General features: G+C 39.4%; 1 protein-coding gene across 1 annotated transcript in view; it reads left to right on the top strand.

Annotated features, from left to right (window-relative positions):
* Window positions 1–19729, top strand: part of epha4b (eph receptor A4b) — a 188316-nt gene that overhangs the window by 143025 nt on the left and 25562 nt on the right. The window contains exon 13 of the mRNA XM_064993203.1: window positions 17417–17602. Coding sequence (XP_064849275.1) covers window positions 17417–17602 — 186 coding nt within the window. The remainder of the gene's footprint in view (window positions 1–17416; window positions 17603–19729) is intronic.

Below are 19729 nucleotides of genomic sequence, written 5' to 3'. Positions count from 1 at the left end.
GTGTGTTGTAGGTGAGTTTGGGGAAGTGTGTAGTTATTTATACTGTGTGTGTGTTGTAGGTGAGTTTGGGGAAGTGTGTAGTTATTTATACTGTGTGTGTTGTAGGTGAGTTTGGAGAAGTGTGTAGTTATTTATACTGTGTGTTGTAGGTGAGTTTGGGGTTATTTATAGTGTGTAGTTATTTATACTGTGTGTGTTGTAGGTGAGTTTGGGGAAGTGTGTAGTTATTTATACTGTGTGTGTTGTAGGTGAGTTTGGAGAAGTGTGTAGTTATTTATACTGTGTGTTGTAGGTGAGTTTGGGGAAGTGTGTAGTTATTTATGCTGTGTGTCTGTGTTATGTATACTGTGTGTTGTAGGTGAGTTTGGGGGAAGTGTGTAGTTATTTTGTAGGTGACTGTGTGTTGTAGGTGGGGGGAAGTGTGTAGTTATTTATACTGTGTGTGTGTTGTAGGTGAGTTTGGGGAAGTGTGTAGTTATTTATACTGTGTGTTGTAGGTGAGTTTGGGGAAGTGTGTAGTTATTTATACTGTGTGTGTTGTAGGTGAGTTTGGGGAAGTGTGTAGTTATTTATACTGTGTGTGTGTTGTAGGTGAGTTTGGGGAAGTGTGTGTAGTTATTTATACTGTGTGTGTGTTGTAGGTGAGTTTGGGGAAGTGTGTAGTTATTTATACTGTGTGTTGTAGGTGAGTTTGGGGAAGTGTGTAGTTATTTATACTGTGTGTGTTGTAGGTGAGTTTGGGGAAGTGTGTAGTTATTTATACTGTGTGTTGTAGGTGAGTTTGGGGAAGTGTGTAGTTATTTATACTGTGTGTGTTGTAGGTGAGTTTGGGGAAGTGTGTAGTTATTTATACTGTGTGTGTTGTAGGTGAGTTTGGGGAAGTGTGTAGTTATTTATACTGTGTGTGTTGTAGGTGAGTTTGGGGAAGTGTGTAGTTATTTATACTGTGTGTGTTGTAGGTGAGTTTGGGGAAGTGTGTAGTTATTTATACTGTGTGTGGTTGTAGGTGAGTTTGGGGAAGTGTGTAGTTATTTATACTGTGTGTGTTGTAGGTGAGTTTGGGGAAGTGTGTAGTTATTTATACTGTGTGTGTTGTAGGTGAGTTTGGGGAAGTGTGTAGTTATTTATACTGTGTGTGTTGTAGGTGAGTTTGGGGAAGTGTGTAGTTATTTATACTGTGTGTGTTGTAGGTGAGTTTGGGGAAGTGTGTAGTTATTTATACTGTGTGTGTTGTAGGTGAGTTTGGGGAAGTGTGTAGTTATTTATACTGTGTGTGTTGTAGGTGAGTTTGGGGAAGTGTGTAGTTATTTATACTGTGTGTTGTAGGTGAGTTTGGGGAAGTGTGTAGTTATTTATACTGTGTGTGTTGTAGGTGAGTTTGGGGAAGTGTGTAGTTATTTATACTGTGTGTGTTGTAGGTGAGTTTGGTGGTAGTTATTTAGTGTTGTAGGTTATTTATGTGTAGTTATTTATACTGTGTGTGTTGTAGGTGAGTTTGGGGAAGTGTGTAGTTATTTATACTGTGTGTGTTGTAGGTGAGTTTGGGGAAGTGTGTAGTTATTTATACTGTGTGTGTTGTAGGTGAGTTTGGGGAAGTGTGTAGTTATTTATACTGTGTGTGTTGTAGGTGAGTTTGGGGAAGTGTGTAGTTATTTATACTGTGTGTGTTGTAGGTGAGTTTGGGGAAGTGTGGAGTTATTTATACTGTGTGTTGTAGGTGTTTGGGGAAGTAGGTGTTATTTATAGTTGGGTGAAGTGTGTAGTTATTTATACTGTGTGTGTTGTAGGTGAGTTTGGGGAAGTGTGTAGTTATTTATACTGTGTGTGTTGTAGGTGAGTTTGGAGAAGTGTGTAGTTATTTATACTGTGTGTTGTAGGTGAGTTTGGGGAAGTGTGTAGTTATTTATACTGTGTGTGTTGTAGGTGAGTTTGGGGAAGTGTGTTATTTAGTTATTTATGTGTGTGTGTTGTAGGTGAGTTTGGGAAGTGTGTAGTTATTTATACTGTGTGTGTTGTAGGTGAGTTTGGGGAAGTGTGTAGTTATTTATACTGTGTGTGTTGTAGGTGAGTTTGGGGAAGTGTGTAGTTATTTATACTGTGTGTGAGTGTGTAGGTGAGTTTGGGAAGTGTACTGTGTGGTAGTTATTTATACTGTGTGTGTTGTAGGTGAGTTTGGGGAGTGTGTAGTGTGTAGGTTAAGTGTGTAGTTATTTATACTGTGTGTGTTGTAGGTGAGTTTGGGGAAGTGTGTAGTTATTTATACTGTGTGTGTGTTGTAGGTGAGTTTGGGGAAGTGTGTAGTTATTTATACTGTGTGTGTGTTGTAGGTGAGTTTGGGGAAGTGTGTAGTTATTTATACTGTGTGTGTTGTAGGTGAGTTTGGGGAAGTGTGTAGTTATTTATACTGTGTGTTGTAGGTGAGTTTGGGGAAGTGTGTAGTTATTTATAGTGTTGTAGGTGAAGTGTGTAGTTATTTATACTGTGTGTGTTGTAGGTGAGTTTGGGGAAGTGTGTAGTTATTTATAGTTATTTATATTGTGTGTGTTGTAGGTGAGTTTGGGGAAGTGTGTAGTTATTTATACTGTGTGTGTTGTAGGTGAGTTTGGGGAAGTGTGTAGTTATTTATACTGTGTGTGTTGTAGGTGTTATTTATAGTAGGTTTTGGGGAAGTGTGTAGTTATTTATACTGTGTGTGTTGTAGGTGAGTTTGGGGAAGTGTGTAGTTATTTATACTGTGAGTTTGTAGGTGAAGTGTGTAGTTATTTATACTGTGTGTGTTGTAGGTGAGTTTGGGGAAGTGTGTAGTTATTTATACTGTGTGTGTTGTAGGTGAGTTTGGGGAAGTGTGTAGTTATTTATACTGTGTGTGTTGTAGGTGAGTTTGGAGAAGTGTGTAGTTATTTATACTGTGTGTTGTAGGTGAGTTTGGGGAAGTGTGTAGTTATTTATACTGTGTGTGTTGTAGGTGAGTTTGGGGAAGTGTGTAGTTATTTATACTGTGTGTGTTGTAGGTGAGTTTGGGGAAGTGTGTAGTTATTTATATTGTGTGTGTTGTAGGTGAGTTTGGGGAAGTGTGTAGTTATTTATACTGTGTGTGTTGTAGGTGAGTTTGTGGGAAGTGTGTAGTTATTTATACTGTGTGTGTTGTAGGTGAGTTTGGGGAAGTGTGTAGTTATTTATACTGTGTGTGTTGTAGGTGAGTTTGGGGAAGTGTGTAGTTATTTATACTGTGTGTGTTGTAGGTGAGTTTGGGAAGTGTGTAGTTATTTATACTGTGTGTGTTGTAGGTGAGTTTGGGGAAGTGTGTAGTTATTTATACTGTGTGTTGTAGGTGAGTTTGGGGTTATTTATAGTGTGTAGTTATTTATATACTGTGTGTGTGTTGTAGGTGAGTTTGGGGAAGTGTGTAGTTATTTATACTGTGTGTGTTGTAGGTGAGTTTGGGGAAGTGTGTAGTTATTTATACTGTGTGTTGTGTGTTGTAGGTGAGTTTGGGGAAGTGTGTAGTTATTTATACTGTGTGTGTTGTAGGTGAGTTTGGAGAAGTGTGTAGTTATTTATACTGTGTGTTGTAGGTGAGTTTGGGGAAGTGTGTAGTTATTTATACTGTGTGTGTTGTAGGTGAGTTTGGGGAAGTGTGTTGTTATTTATACTGTGTGTGTTGTAGGTGAGTTTGTTATTTATACTGTGTGTCTGTGTTGAGGTGAGTGTGTAGTTATTTATACTGTGTGTGTTGTAGGTGAGTTTGGGGAAGTGTGTAGTTATTTATACTGTGTGTGTTGTAGGTGAGTTTGGGGAAGTGTGTAGTTATTTATACTGTGTGTGTTGTAGGTGAGTTTGGGGAAGTGTGTAGTTATTTATACTGTGTGTCTGTGTTGTAGGTGAGTTTGGGGAAGTGTGTAGTTATTTATACTGTGTGTGTTGTAGGTGAGTTTGGGGAAGTGTGTAGTTATTTATACTGTGTGTGTTGTAGGTGAGTTTGGAGAAGTGTGTAGTTATTTATACTGTGTGTGTTGTAGGTGAGTTTGGGGAAGTGTGTAGTTATTTATACTGTGTGTGTTGTAGGTGAGTTTGGGGAAGTGTGTAGTTATTTATACTGTGTGTGTTGTAGGTGAGTTTGGGGAAGTGTGTAGTTATTTATACTGTGTGTGTTGTAGGTGAGTTGGGGAAGTGTGGAGTTATTTATACTGTGTGTCTGTGTTGTAGGTGAGTTTGGGGAAGTGTGTAGTTATTTATACTGTGTGTGTGTGTAGGTGTGAGTTTGGGGAGTGTGTAGTTATTTATACTGTGTGTGTTGTAGGTGAGTTTGGGGAAGTGTGTAGTTATTTATACTGTGTGTGTTGTAGGTGAGTTTGGGGAAGTGTGTAGTTATTTATACTGTGTGTGTTGTAGGTGAGTTTGGGGAAGTGTGTAGTTATTTATACTGTGTGTGTGTTGTAGGTGAGTTTGGGGAAGTGTGTAGTTATTTATACTGTGTGTGTTGTAGGTGAGTTTGGGGAAGTGTGTAGTTATTTATACTGTGTGTGTTGTAGGTGAGTTTGGGGAAGTGTGTAGTTATTTATACTGTGTGTGTTGTAGGTGAGTTTGGGGAAGTGTGTAGTTATTTATACTGTGTGTGTTGTAGGTGAGTTTGGGGAAGTGTGTAGTTATTTATACTGTGTGTGTTGTAGGTGAGTTTGGGGAAGTGTGTAGTTATTTATACTGTGTGTGTTGTAGGTGAGTTTGGGGAAGTGTGTAGTTATTTATACTGTGTGTGTTGTAGGTGAGTTTGGGGAAGTGTGTAGTTATTTATACTGTGTGTGTTGTAGGTGAGTTTGGGGAAGTGTGTAGTTATTTATACTGTGTGTGTTGTAGGTGAGTTTGGGGAAGTGTGTAGTTATTTATACTGTGTGTGTTGTAGGTGAGTTTGGAGAAGTGTGTAGTTATTTATACTGTGTGTGTTGTAGGTGAGTTTGGGGAAGTGTGTAGTTATTTATACTGTGTGTGTTGTAGGTGAGTTTGGGGAAGTGTGTAGTTATTTATACTGTGTGTGTTGTAGGTGAGTTTGGGGAAGTGTGTAGTTATTTATACTGTGTGTGTTGTAGGTGAGTTTGGGGAAGTGTGTAGTTATTTATACTGTGTGTGTTGTAGGTGAGTTTGGAGAAGTGTGTAGTTATTTATACTGTGTGTGTTGTAGGTGAGTTTGGGGAAGTGTGTAGTTATTTATACTGTGTGTGTTGTAGGTGAGTTTGGGGAAGTGTGTAGTTATTTATACTGTGTGTGTTGTAGGTGAGTTTGGGGAAGTGTGTAGTTATTTATACTGTGTGTGTTGTAGGTGAGTTTGGGGAAGTGTGTAGTTATTTATACTGTGTGTGTTGTAGGTGAGTTTGGGGAAGTGTGTAGTTATTTATACTGTGTGTGTTGTAGGTGAGTTTGGAGAAGTGTGTAGTTATTTATACTGTGTGTGTTGTAGGTGAGTTTGGGGAAGTGTGTAGTTATTTATACTGTGTGTGTTGTAGGTGAGTTTGGGGAAGTGTGTAGTTATTTATACTGTGTGTGTTGTAGGTGAGTTTGGGGAAGTGTGTAGTTATTTATACTGTGTGTGTGTTGTTGTTTAGTGTGTGTTATTTATAGTTTGGGTGAAGTGTGTAGTTATTTATACTGTGTGTGTTGTAGGTGAGTTTGGGGAAGTGTGTAGTTATTTATATTGTGTGTGTTGTAGGTGAGTTTGGGGAAGTGTGTAGTTATTTATACTGTGTGTGTTGTAGGTGAGTTTGGGGAAGTGTGTAGTTATTTATACTGTGTGTGTGTGTTGTAGGTGAGTTTGGGGAAGTGTGTAGTTATTTATACTGTGTGTGTTGTAGGTGAGTTTGGGGAAGTGTGTAGTTATTTATACTGTGTGTGTTGTAGGTGAGTTTGGGAAGTGTGTAGTTATTTATACTGTGTGTGTTGTAGGTGAGTTTGGGGAAGTGTGTAGTTATTTATACTGTGTGTGTTGTAGGTGAGTTTGGGGAAGTGTGTAGTTATTTATACTGTGTGTGTTGTAGGTGAGTTTGGGGAAGTGTGTAGTTATTTATACTGTGTGTGTTGTAGGTGAGTTTGGGGAAGTGTGTAGTTATTTATACTGTGTGTGTTGTAGGTGAGTTTGTAGGGGGGTGGAAGTGTGTAGTTATTTATACTGTGTGTGTTGTAGGTGAGTTTGGGGAAGTGTGTAGTTATTTATACTGTGTGTGTTGTAGGTGAGTTTGGGGAAGTGTGTAGTTATTTATACTGTGTGTGTTGTAGGTGAGTTTGGGGAAGTGTGTAGTTATTTATACTGTGTGTGTTGTAGGTGAGTTTGGGGAAGTGTGTAGTTATTTATACTGTGTGTGTTGTAGGTGAGTTTGGGGAAGTGTGTAGTTATTTATACTGTGTGTGTTGTAGGTGAGTTTGGGGAAGTGTGTAGTTATTTATACTGTGTGTGTTGTAGGTGAGTTTGGGGAAGTGTGTAGTTATTTATACTGTGTGTGTTGTAGGTGAGTTTGGGGAAGTGTGTAGTTATTTATACTGTGTGTGTTGTAGGTGAGTTTGGGGAAGTGTGTAGTTATTTATACTGTGTGTGTTGTAGGTGAGTTTGGGGAAGTGTGTAGTTATTTATACTGTGTGTTGTGTGTTGTAGGTGAGTTTGAGGGGAAGTGTGTAGTTATTTATACTGTGTGTGTTGTAGGTGAGTTTGGGGAAGTGTGTAGTTATTTATACTGTGTGTGTTGTAGGTGAGTTTGGGGAAGTGTGTAGTTATTTATACTGTGTGTGTTGTAGGTGAGTTTGGGGAAGTGTGTAGTTATTTATACTGTGTGTGTTGTAGGTGAGTTTGGGGAAGTGTGTAGTTATTTATACTGTGTGTGTTGTAGGTGAGTTTGGGGAAGTGTGTAGTTATTTATACTGTGTGTGTTGTAGGTGAGTTTGGGGAAGTGTGTAGTTATTTATACTGTGTGTGTTGTAGGTGAGTTTGGAGAAGTGTGTAGTTATTTATACTGTGTGTGTTGTAGGTGAGTTTGGGAAGTGTGTAGTTATTTATACTGTGTGTGTTGTAGGTGAGTTTGGGGAAGTGTGTAGTTATTTATACTGTGTGTGTTGTAGGTGAGTTTGGGGAAGTGTGTAGTTATTTATACTGTGTGTGTTGTAGGTGAGTTTAGTGAAGTGTGTAGTTATTTATACTGTGTGTGTTGTAGGTGAGTTTGGGGAAGTGTGTAGTTATTTATACTGTGTGTGTTGTAGGTGAGTTTGGGGAAGTGTGTAGTTATTTATACTGTGTGTGTTGTAGGTGAGTTTGGGGAAGTGTGTAGTTATTTATACTGTGTGTGTTGTAGGTGAGTTTGGGGAAGTGTGTAGTTATTTATACTGTGTGTGTTGTAGGTGAGTTTGGAGAAGTGTGTAGTTATTTATTGTGTGTGTTGTAGGTGAGTTTGGGGAAGTGTGTAGTTATTTATACTGTGTGTGTTGTAGGTGAGTGTTTGGGGAAGTGTGTAGTTATTTATACTGTGTGTGTTGTAGGTGAGTTTGGGGAAGTGTGTAGTTATTTATACTGTGTGTGTTGTAGGTGAGTTTGTGGGTAGGTGAGTTTGGGGAAGTGTGTAGTTATTTATACTGTGTGTGTTGTAGGTGAGTTTGGGGAAGTGTGTAGTTATTTATACTGTGTGTGTTGTAGGTGAGTTTGGGGAAGTGTGTAGTTATTTATACTGTGTGTGTTGTAGGTGAGTTTGGGGAAGTGTGTAGTTATTTATACTGTGTGTGTTGTAGGTGAGTTTGGGGAAGTGTGTAGTTATTTATACTGTGTGTGTGTTGTAGGTGAGTTTGGGGAAGTGTGTAGTTATTTATACTGTGTGTGTGTTGTAGGTGAGTTTGGGGAAGTGTGTAGTTATTTATACTGTGTGTGTTGTAGGTGAGTTTGGGGAAGTGTGTAGTTATTTATACTGTGTGTGTTGTAGGTGAGTTTGGGGAAGTGTGTAGTTATTTATACTGTGTGTGTTGTAGGTGAGTTTGGGGAAGTGTGTAGTTATTTATACTGTGTGTGTTGTAGGTGAGTTTGGGGAAGTGTGTAGTTATTTATACTGTGTGTGTTGTAGGTGAGTTTGGGGAAGTGTGTAGTTATTTATACTGTGTGTGTTGTAGGTGAGTTTGGAGAAGTGTGTAGTTATTTATACTGTGTGTGTTGTAGGTGAGTTTGGGGAAGTGTGTAGTTATTTATACTGTGTGTGTTGTAGGTGAGTTTGGGGAAGTGTGTAGTTATTTATACTGTGTGTGGTTGTAGGTGAGTTTGGGGAAGTGTGTAGTTATTTATACTGTGTGTGTTGTAGGTGAGTTTGGGGAAGTGTGTAGTTATTTATACTGTGTGTGTTGTAGGTGAGTTTGGGGAAGTGTGTAGTTATTTATACTGTGTGTGTTGTAGGTGAGTTTGGGGAAGTGTGTAGTTATTTATACTGTGTGTGTTGTAGGTGAGTTTGGGGAAGTGTGTAGTTATTTATACTGTGTGTGTTGTAGGTGAGTTTGGGGAAGTGTGTAGTTATTTATACTGTGTGTTGTAGGTGAGTTTGGGGAAGTGTGTAGTTATTTATACTGTGTGTGTTGTAGGTGAGTTTGGGGAAGTGTGTAGTTATTTATACTGTGTGTGTTGTAGGTGAGTTTGGGAAGTGTGTAGTTATTTATACTGTGTGTTGTAGGTGAGTTTGGGGAAGTGTGTAGTTATTTATACTGTGTGTGTTGTAGGTGAGTTTGGGGAAGTGTGTAGTTATTTATACTGTGTGTGTTGTAGGTGAGTTTGGGGAAGTGTGTAGTTATTTATACTGTGTGTGTTGTAGGTGAGTTTGGGGAAGTGTGTAGTTATTTATACTGTGTGTGGTTGTAGGTGAGTTTGGGGAAGTGTGTAGTTATTTATACTGTGTGTGTTGTAGGTGAGTTTGGGGAAGTGTGTAGTTATTTATACTGTGTGTGTTGTAGGTGAGTTTGGGGAAGTGTGTAGTTATTTATACTGTGTGTGTTGTAGGTGAGTTTGGGGAAGTGTGTAGTTATTTATACTGTGTGTGTTGTAGGTGAGTTTGGTGTGTAGTTATTTAACTGTGTGTGTGTAGTTATTAGTTATTTATACTGTGTGTTGTGTTGTAGGTGAGTTTGGGGAAGTGTGTAGTTATTTATACTGTGTGTGTTGTAGGTGAGTTTGGGGAAGTGTGTAGTTATTTATACTGTGTGTGTTGTAGGTGAGTTTGGGGAAGTGTGTAGTTATTTATACTGTGTGTGTGTGTTGTAGGTGAGTTTGGGGAAGTGTGTAGTTATTTATACTGTGTGTGTTGTAGGTGAGTTTGGGGAAGTGTGTAGTTATTTATACTGTGTGTGTTGTAGGTGAGTTTGGGGAAGTGTGTAGTTATTTATACTGTGTGTGTTGTAGGTGAGTTTGGGGAAGTGTGTAGTTATTTATACTGTGTGTGTTGTAGGTGAGTTTGGGGAAGTGTGTAGTTATTTATACTGTGTGTGTTGTAGGTGAGTTTGGGGAAGTGTGTAGTTATTTATATTTATGTGTGTGTTGTAGGTGAGTTTGGGGAAGTGTGTAGTTATTTATACTGTGTGTGTTGTAGGTGAGTTTGGGGAAGTGTGTAGTTATTTATACTGTGTGTGTTGTAGGTGAGTTTGGGGAAGTGTGTAGTTATTTATGTGTGTGTGTTGTAGGTGAGTTTGAAGTGGTAGAAGTGTGTGAGTTATTTATACTGTGTGTGTTGTAGGTGAGTTTGGGGAAGTGTGTAGTTATTTATACTGTGTGTGTTGTAGGTGAGTTTGGGGAAGTGTGTAGTTATTTATACTGTGTGTTGTAGGTGAGTTTGGGGAAGTGTGTAGTTATTTATACTGTGTGTGTTGTAGGTGAGTTTGGAGAAGTGTGTAGTTATATATACTGTGTGTGGTTGTAGGTGAGTTTGGGGAAGTGTGTAGTTATTTATACTGTGTGTCTGTGTTGTAGGTGAGTTTGGGGAAGTGTGTAGTTATTTATACTGTGTGTGTTGTAGGTGAGTTTGGGGAAGTGTGTAGTTATTTATACTGTGTGTGTTGTAGGTGAGTTTGGGGAGGTGTGTAGTTATTTATACTGTGTGTGTTGTAGGTGAGTTTGGGGAAGTGTGTAGTTATTTATACTGTGTGTGTTGTAGGTGAGTTTAGGGAAGTGTGTAGTTATTTATACTGTGTGTGTTGTAGGTGAGTTTGGGGAAGTGTGTAGTTATTTATACTGTGTGTGTTGTAGGTGAGTTTGGGGAAGTGTGTAGTTATTTATACTGTGTGTGTTGTAGGTGAGTTTGGGGAAGTGTGTAGTTATTTATACTGTGTGTGTTGTGGGGAAGTGTGAGTTTGTTGGGTGAGTGTGTAGTTATTTATACTGTGTGTGTTGTAGGTGAGTTTGGGGAAGTGTGTAGTTATTTATACTGTGTTGTTGTAGGTGAGTTTGTGTAGTTATTTATACTGTGTGTGTTGTAGGTGAGTTTGGGGAAGTGTGTAGTTATTTATACTGTGTGTGTTGTAGGTGAGTTTGGGGAAGTGTGTAGTTATTTATACTGTGTGTGTTGTAGGTGAGTTTGGGGAAGTGTGTAGTTATTTATACTGTGTGTCTGTGTTGTAGGTGAGTTTGGGGAAGTGTGTAGTTATTTATACTGTGTGTGTTGTAGGTGAGTTTGGGGAAGTGTGTAGTTATTTATACTGTGTGTGTTGTAGGTGAGTTTGGGAAGTGTGTAGTTATTTATACTGTGTGTGTTGTAGGTGAGTTTGGGGAGTGTGTGTTTAGTTATTTATACTGTGTGTGTTGTAGGTGAGTTTGGGGAAGTGTGTAGTTATTTATACTGTGTGTGTTGTAGGTGAGTTTGGGGAAGTGTGTAGTTATTTATACTGTGTGTGTTGTAGGTGAGTTTGGGGAAGTGTGTAGTTATTTATACTGTGTGTGTTGTAGGTGAGTTTGGGGAAGTGTGTAGTTATTTATACTGTGTGTGTTGTAGGTGAGTTTGGGGAAGTGTGTAGTTATTTATACTGTGTGTGTTGTAGGTGAGTTTGGGGAAGTGTGTAGTTATTTATACTGTGTGTGTTGTAGGTGAGTTTGGGGAAGTGTGTAGTTATTTATACTGTGTGTGTTGTAGGTGAGTTTGGGGAAGTGTGTAGTTATTTATACTGTGTGTGTTGTAGGTGAGTTTGGGGAAGTGTGTAGTTATTTATACTGTGTGTGTGTTGTAGGTGAGTTTGGGGAAGTGTGTAGTTATTTATACTGTGTGTGTTGTAGGTGAGTTTGGAGAAGTGTGTAGTTATTTATACTGTGTGTTGTAGGTGAGTTTGGGGATGTGTGTAGTTATTTATACTGTGTGTTTGTTGTAGGTGAGTTTGGGGAAGTGTGTAGTTATTTATACTGTGTGTGTGTGTGTTGTAGGTGAGTTTGGGGATGTGTGTAGTTATTTATACTGTGTGTGTTGTAGGTGAGTTTGGGGAAGTGTGTAGTTATTTATACTGTGTGTGTGTAGGTGTAGGTGAGTTTGGGGAGGTGAGTGTGTAGTTATTTATACTGTGTGTGTTGTAGGTGAGTTTGGGGAAGTGTGTAGTTATTTATACTGTGTGTGTGTTGTAGGTGAGTTTGGGGAAGTGTGTAGTTATTTATACTGTGTGTGTTGTAGGTGAGTTTGGGGAAGTGTGTAGTTATTTATACTGTGTGTGTTGTAGGTGAGTTTGGGGAGTGTGTAGTTATTTATACTGTGTGTGTTGTAGGTGAGTTTGGGGAAGTGTGTAGTTATTTATACTGTGTGTTGTAGGTGAGTTTATAGTGTGTAGTTATTTGTGTGTTGTAGGTGAGTTTGGGGAAGTGTGTAGTTATTTATACTGTGTGTGTTGTAGGTGAGTTTGGGGAAGTGTGTAGTTATTTATACTGTGTGTGTTGTAGGTGAGTTTGGGAAGTGTGTAGTTATTTATACTGTGTGTTGTAGGTGAGTTTGGGGAAGTGTGTAGTTATTTATACTGTGTGTGTTGTAGGTGAGTTTGGGGAAGTGTGTAGTTATTTATACTGTGTGTGTTGTAGGTGAGTTTGGGGAAGTGTGTAGTTATTTATACTGTGTGTGTTGTAGGTGAGTTTGGGGAAGTGTGTAGTTATTTATACTGTGTGTGTTGTAGGTGAGTTTGGGGAAGTGTGTAGTTATTTATACTGTGTGTGTTGTAGGTGAGTTTGGGGAAGTGTGTAGTTATTTATACTGTGTGTGTGTTGTAGGTGAGTTTGAGTTTGTGTGTTGTAGGTGAGTTTGTGTAGTTATTTATACTGTGTGTGTTGTAGGTAGTTATTTATACTGTGTGTGTAGGTGAGTTTGGGGAAGTGTGTAGTTATTTATACTGTGTGTTGTAGGTGAGTTTGGGAAGTGTGTGTGTGTTGTAGGTGAGTTTGGGGAAGTGTGTAGTTATTTATACTGTGTGTGTTGTAGGTGAGTTTGGGGAAGTGTGTAGTTATTTATACTGTGTGTGTTGTAGGTGAGTTTGGGGAAGTGTGTAGTTATATATACTGGGTGTGTTGTAGGTGAGTTTGGGGAAGTGTGTAGTTATTTATACTGTGTGTGTGGTTGTAGGTGAGTTTGGGGAAGTGTGTAGTTGTTTATACTGTGTGTGTTGTAGGTGAGTTTGGGGAAGTGTGTAGTTATTTATACTGTGTGTGGGTTGTAGGTGAGTTTGGGGAAGTGTGTAGTTATTTATACTGTGTGTGTTGTAGGTGAGTTTGGGGAAGTGTGTAGTTATTTATGTGTGTGTGTGTTGTAGGTGAGTTTGGGGAAGTGTGTAGTTATTTATACTGTGTGTGTTGTAGGTGAGTTTGGGGAAGTGTGTAGTTATTTATACTGTGTGTGTTGTAGGTGAGTTTGGGGAAGTGTGTAGTTATTTATACTGTGTGTGTTGTAGGTGAGTTTGGGGAAGTGTGTAGTTATTTATACTGTGTGTGTTGTAGGTGAGTTTGGGGAAGTGTGTAGTTATTTATACTGTGTGTGTTGTAGGTGAGTTTGGAGAAGTGTGTAGTTATTTATACTGTGTGTGTTGTAGGTGAGTTTGGGGAAGTGTGTAGTTATTTATACTGTGTGTGTTGTAGGTGAGTTTGGGGAAGTGTGTAGTTATTTATACTGTGTGTGTTGTAGGTGAGTTTGGGGAAGTGTGTAGTTATTTATACTGTGTGTTGTAGGTGAGTTTGGGGAAGTGTGTAGTTATTTATACTGTGTGTGTTGTAGGTGAGTTTGGGGAAGTGTGTGTGTGTGTTGTAGGTGAGTTTGGGGAAGTGTGTAGTTATTTATACTGTGTGTGTTGTAGGTGAGTTTGGGGAAGTGTGTAGTTATTTATACTGTGTGTGTTGTAGGTGAGTTTGGGGAAGTGTGTAGTTATTTATACTGTGTGTGTTGTAGGTGAGTTTGAGTTTGGGGAAGTGTGTAGTTATTTATACTGTGTGTTGTTGTTTAGGTGAGTTTGGGGAAGTGTGTAGTTATTTATACTGTGTGTGTTGTAGGTGAGTTTGGGAAGTGTGTAGTTATTTATACTGTGTGTGTTGTAGGTGAGTTTGGGGAAGTGTGTAGTTATTTATACTGTGTGTGTTGTAGGTGAGTTTGGGGAAGTGTGTAGTTATTTATACTGTGTGTGTTGTAGGTGAGTTTGGGGAAGTGTGTAGTTATTTATACTGTGTGTGTTGTAGGTGAGTTTGGGGAAGTGTGTAGTTATTTATACTGTGTGTGTTGTAGGTGAGTTTGGGGAAGTGTGTAGTTATTTATACTGTGTGTGTTGTAGGTGAGTTTGGGGAAGTGTGTAGTTATTTATACTGTGTGTGTGTTGTAGGTGAGTTTGGGGAAGTGTGTAGTTATTTATACTGTGTGTGTTGTAGGTGAGTTTGGTGTTGAAGTGTGTAGTTATTTATACTGTGTGTGTTGTAGGTGAGTTTGGGGAAGTTTGTGTAGTTATTTATACTGTGTGTGTTGTAGGTGAGTTTGGGGAAGTGTGTAGTTATTTATACTGTGTGTGTGTGTGTTGTAGGTGAGTTTGGGGAAGTTTGTAGTTATATATACTGTGTGTGTTGTAGGTGAGTTTGGGGAAGTGTGTAGTTATTTATACTGTGTGTGTTGTAGGTGAGTTTGGGGAAGTGTGTAGTTATTTATACTCTGTGTGTTGTAGGTGAGTTTGGGGAAGTGTGTAGTTATTTATACTGTGTGTGTGGTTGTAGGTGAGTTTGGGGAAGTGTGTAGTTATTTATACTGTGTGTGTTGTAGGTGAGTTTGGGGAAGTGTGTAGTTATATATACTGTGTGTGTTGTAGGTGAGTTTGGGAAGTGTGTAGTTATTTATACTGTGTGTGTTGTAGGTGAGTTTGGGGAAGTGTGTAGTTATTTATACTGTGTGTGGTTGTAGGTGAGTTTGGGGAAGTGTGTAGTTATTTATACTGTGTGTGTTGTAGGTGAGTTTGGGGAAGTGTGTAGTTATTTATACTGTGTGTGTTGTAGGTGAGTTTGGGGAAGTGTGTAGTTATTTATACTGTGTGTGTTGTAGGTGAGTTTGGGGAAGTGTGTAGTTATTTATACTGTGTGTGTTGTAGGTGAGTTTGGGGAAGTGTGTAGTTATTTATACTGTGTGTGTTGTAGGTGAGTTTGGGGAAGTGTGTAGTTATTTATACTGTGTGTGTTGTAGGTGAGTTTGGGGAAGTGTGTAGTTATTTATACTGTGTGTGTTGTAGGTGAGTTTGGGGAAGTGTGTAGTTATTTATACTGTGTGTGTTGTAGGTGAGTTTAGTGTGTGTTATTTATACTGTGTGTGTTGTAGGTGAGTTTGGGGAAGTGTGTAGTTATTTATATACTGTGTGTTGTAGGTGAGTTTGGGGAAGTGTGTAGTTATTTATACTGTGTGTGTTGTAGGTGAGTTTGGGGAAGTGTGTAGTTATTTATACTGTGTGTGTTGTAGGTGAGTTTGGGGAAGTGTGTAGTTATTTATACTGTTGTGTTGTAGGTGTGTGTTGTAGGTGAGTTTGGGGAAGTGTGTAGTTATTTATACTGTGTGTGTTGTAGGTGAGTTTGGGGAAGTGTGTAGTTATTTATATTGTGTGTGTTGTAGGTGAGTTTGGGGAAGTGTGTAGTTATTTATACTGTGTGTGTTGTAGGTGAGTTTGGGGAAGTGTGTAGTTATTTATACTGTGTGTGTTGTAGGTGAGTTTGGGGAAGTGTGTAGTTATTTATACTGTGTGTGTTGTAGGTGAGTTTGGGGAAGTGTGTAGTTATTTATACTGTGTGTGTTGTCGGTGAGTTTGGGGAAGTGTGTAGTTATATATACTGTGTGTGGTTGTAGGTGAGTTTGGGGAAGTGTGTAGTTATTTATACTGTGTGTGTTGTAGGTGAGTGTGGGGAAGTGTGTAGTTATTTATACTGTGTGTGTTGTAGGTGAGTTTGGGGAAGTGTGTAGTTATTTATACTGTGTGTGTTGTCGGTGAGTTTGGGGAAGTGTGTGTGTTGTAGGTGAGTTTGGAGAAGTGTGTACTGTGTGTTGTAGGTGAGTTTGGGGAGGTGTGTAGTTATTTATACTGTGTGTGTTGTAGTTATTTATAGTGTGTGTGTGTTGTAGGTGAGTTTGGGGAAGTGTGTAGTTATTTATACTGTGTGTGTTGTAGGTGAGTTTGGGGAAGTGTGTAGTTATTTATACTGTGTGTGTTGTAGGTGAGTTTGGGGAAGTGTGTAGTTATTTATACTGTGTGTTGTAGGTGAGTTTGGGGAAGTGTGTAGTTATTTATACTGTGTGTGTTGTAGGTGAGTTTGGGGAAGTGTGTAGTTATTTATACTGTGTGTGTTGTAGGTGAGTTTGGGGAAGTGTGTAGTTATTTATACTGTGTGTGTTGTAGGTGAGTTTGGGGAAGTGTGTAGTTATTTATACTGTGTGTGTTGTAGGTGAGTTTGGGGAAGTGTGTAGTTATTTATATTGTGTGTGTTGTAGGTGAGTGTGGGGAAGTGTGTAGTTATTTATACTGTGTGTGTTGTAGGTGAGTTTGGGGAAGTGTGTAGTTATTTATACTGTGTGTGTTGTAGGTGAGTTTGGGGAAGTGTGTAGTTATTTATACTGTGTGTGTTGTAGGTGAGTTTGGGGAAGTGTGTAGTTATTTATACTGTGTGTGTTGTAGGTGAGTTTGGGGAAGTGTGTAGTTATTTATACTGTGTGTGTTGTAGGTGAGTTTGGGGAAGTGTGTAGTTATTTATACTGTGTGTTGTAGGTGAGTTGTAGTGTGAGTTATTTATTGTGTGTTGTAGGTGAGTTTGGGGAAGTGTGTAGTTATTTATACTGTGTGTGTTGTAGGTGAGTTTGGGGAAGTGTGTAGTTATTTATACTGTGTGTGTTGTAGGTGAGTTTGGGGAAGTGTGTAGTTATTTATACTGTGTGTGTTGTAGGTGAGTTTGGGGAAGTGTGTAGTTATTTATACTGTGTGTGTTGTAGGTGAGTTTGGGGAAGTGTGTAGTTATTTATACTGTGTGTGTTGTAGGTGAGTTTGGGGAAGTGTGTAGTTATTTATACTGTGTGTGTTGTAGGTGAGTTTGGGGAAGTGTGTAGTTATTTATACTGTGTGTGTTGTGTTGTAGTGTGAGTTTGGGTTGAAGTGTGGGGAAGTGTGTAGTTATTTATACTGTGTGTGTTGTGTAGTGTGGGGAAGTGTGTTGTAGGTGAGTTTGGGGAAGTTTGTAGTTATTTATACTGTGTGTGTTGTAGGTGAGTTTGGGGAAGTGTGTAGTTATTTATACTGTGTGTGTTGTAGGTGAGTTTGGGGAAGTGTGTAGTTATTTATACTGTGTGTGTTGTAGGTGAGTTTGGGGAAGTGTGTAGTTATTTATACTGTGTGTGTTGTAGGTGAGTTTGGGGAAGTGTGTAGTTATTTAGTTATTTATACTGTGTGTGTTGTAGGTGAGTTTGGGGAAGTGTGTAGTTATTTATACTGTGTGTGTTGTAGGTGAGTTTGGGGAAGTGTGTAGTTATTTATACTGTGTGTGTTGTAGGTGAGTTTGGGGAAGTGTGTAGTTATTTATACTGTGTGTGTTGTAGGTGAGTTTGGGGAGGTGTGTAGTTATTTATACTGTGTGTGTTGTAGGTGAGTTTGGAGAAGTGTGTAGTTATTTATACTGTGTGTGTTGTAGGTGAGTTTGGGGAAGTGTGTAGTTATTTATACTGTGTGTGTTGTAGGTGAATTTGGGAAAGGGTGTAGTTATTTATGCTGTGTGTGTTGTAGGTGAGTTTGGGAAAGTGTGTAGTTATTTATGCTGTGTGTGTGTGTTGTAGGTGAGTTTGGGGAGGTGTGTAGTTATTTATGCTGTGTATGTGTGTGTTGTAGGTGAATTTGGGAAAGTGTGTAGTTATTTATGCTGTGTGTGTTGTAGGTGTTGAAGTGTGTAGTTATTTATTTGTCTGTGTTGTAGGTGAGTTTGGGGTAGTGTGTAGTGGCCGTCTGCGTCTCCAGGGAAAGAGGGAGATCTACGTGGCCATAAAGAGTCTGAAGGCAGGATACTCTGACAAACAGAGGCGGGACTTCCTCTCTGAAGCCAGCATCATGGGACAGTTCGACCACCCAAACATCATCAGACTGGAGGGCGTGGTCACACGATGTGAGTGATTGACGGCTACTTTAACAAACCCGAGCAGAGATTTCCCATCTCCATATATATTTCACCTGTTCCATCCCTTCAGATCTTCATACTGTGTGGTTAATTGTTTGTTTTGGATCATGAATTGTCTGCGAATATGTTTGTGTGTCACGTACCTGTGTGTGAGAGAGACAGCAGAGCGGTTCTGTTCATGAGAATCAGACTCGACCTTGGATCAGATAAAGGCTCCAGTTACCATGGCAACCCGTGCTTTTGCCGTGTCTGTTTGTGAGTGTGTGTATACGTGTGTAGAAGGGGCACGTGTTTACTTGTGTTTGTTATTACATTAGCGAGAGTGTGTTTGGATGTGACGGGTGATACAGAAATACAGAGACAGGGTTGAACAAGCCTCATAACAGATCCTTATCTCTCTCTCTCTCTTTCTCTCTCTCTCTCTTTCTCTCTCTCTCTCTGTCTCTCTATCTCTCTCTGTCTCTCTATCTCTCTCTCTCTCTCTCTGTCTCTCTATCTTTCTGTCTCTCTATCTCTCTCTCTCTATCTCTCTCTGTCTCTCTATCTCTCAATTCAATTCAATTCAAGGGGCTTTATTGGCATGGGAAACATGTGTTAACATTGCCAAAGCAAGTAAGGTAAACAATAAAAATTAACAGTAGACATCACACATACAGAAGTTTCAAAACAATAAAGACATTGAAAATGTCATATTATATATATATATACAGTGTTTTTACAAGGTACAAATTTGAAAGGACACAAGATAAAATAAATAAGCATAGATATGGGTTGTATTTACAATGGTGTTTGTTCCTCACTGGTTGCCCTTTTCGTGGCAACAGGTCACAAATCTTGCTGCTCTGATGGCACACTGTGGAATTTCACCCAGTAGATATGGGAGTTTTTCAAAATTGGATTTGTTTTCGAATTCTTTGTGGATCTGTGTAATCTGAGGGAAATATGTCTCTCTAATATGGTCATACATTGGGCAGGAGGTTAGGAAGTGCAGCTCAGTTTCCACCTCATTTTGTGGGCAGTGAGCACATAGCCTGTCTTCTCTTGAGAGCCATGTCTGCCTACGGCGGCCTTTCTCAATAGCAAGGCTATGCTCGCTGAGTCTGTAGTTATTTATACTGTGTGTGTTGTATAGTCAAAGCTTTCCTTAATTTTGGGTCAGTCACAGTGGTCAGGTATTCTGCCGCTGTGTACTCTCTGTGTAGGGCCAAATAGCATTCTAGTTTGCTCTGTTTTTTTGTTAATTCTTTCCAATGTGTCAAGTAATTATCTTTTTGTTTTCTCATGATTTGGTTGGGTCTAATTGTGCTGCTGTCATGGGGCTCTGTAGGGTGTGTTTGTGTTTGTGAACAGAGCCCCAGGACCAGCTTGCTTAGGGGACTCTTCTCCAGGTTCATCTCTCTGTAGGTGATGGCTTTGTTGTGGAAGGTTTGGGAATCGCTTCCTTTTAGGTGGTTATAGAATTTAACAGCTCTTTTCTGGATTTTGATAATTAGTGGGTATCGGCCTAATTCTGCTCTGCATGCACTATTTGGTGTTCTACGTTGTACACGGAGGATATTTTTGCAGAATTCTGCGTGCAGAGTCTCAATTTGGTGTTTGTCCCATTTTGTAAAGTCTTGGTTGGTGAGCGTGGACCCCAGACCTCACAACCATAAAGGGCAATGGGCTCTATGACTGATTCAAGTATTTTTAGCCAAATCCTAATTGGTATGTTGAAATTTATGTTCCTTTTGATGGCATAGAATGCCCTTCTTGCCTTGTCTCTCAGATCGTTCACAGCTTTGTGGAAGTTACCTGTGGCGCTGATGTTTAGGCCAAGGTATGTATAGTTTTTTGTGTGCTCTAGGGCAACAGTGTCTAGATGGAATTTGTATTTGTGGTCCTGGTGACTGGACCTTTTTGGAACACCATTATTTTGGTCTTACTGAGATTTACTGTCAGGGCCCAGGTCTGACAGAATCTGTGCATAAGATCTAGGTGCTGCTGTAGGCCCTCCTTGGTTGGTGACAGAAGCACCAGATCATCAGCAAACAGCAGACATTTGACTTCAGATTCTAGTAGGGTGAGGCCGGGTGCTGCAGACTTTTCTAGTGCCCGTGCCAGTTCGTTGATATA

This window comes from Oncorhynchus masou, chromosome 17 (assembly GCF_036934945.1).
Source record: "Oncorhynchus masou masou isolate Uvic2021 chromosome 17, UVic_Omas_1.1, whole genome shotgun sequence".
Taxonomy (NCBI): Eukaryota; Metazoa; Chordata; class Actinopteri; order Salmoniformes; family Salmonidae; genus Oncorhynchus; species Oncorhynchus masou.
Note: the sequence above shows the minus strand (reverse complement) of the source record. Positions and strands in the feature narration are given on the sequence as shown.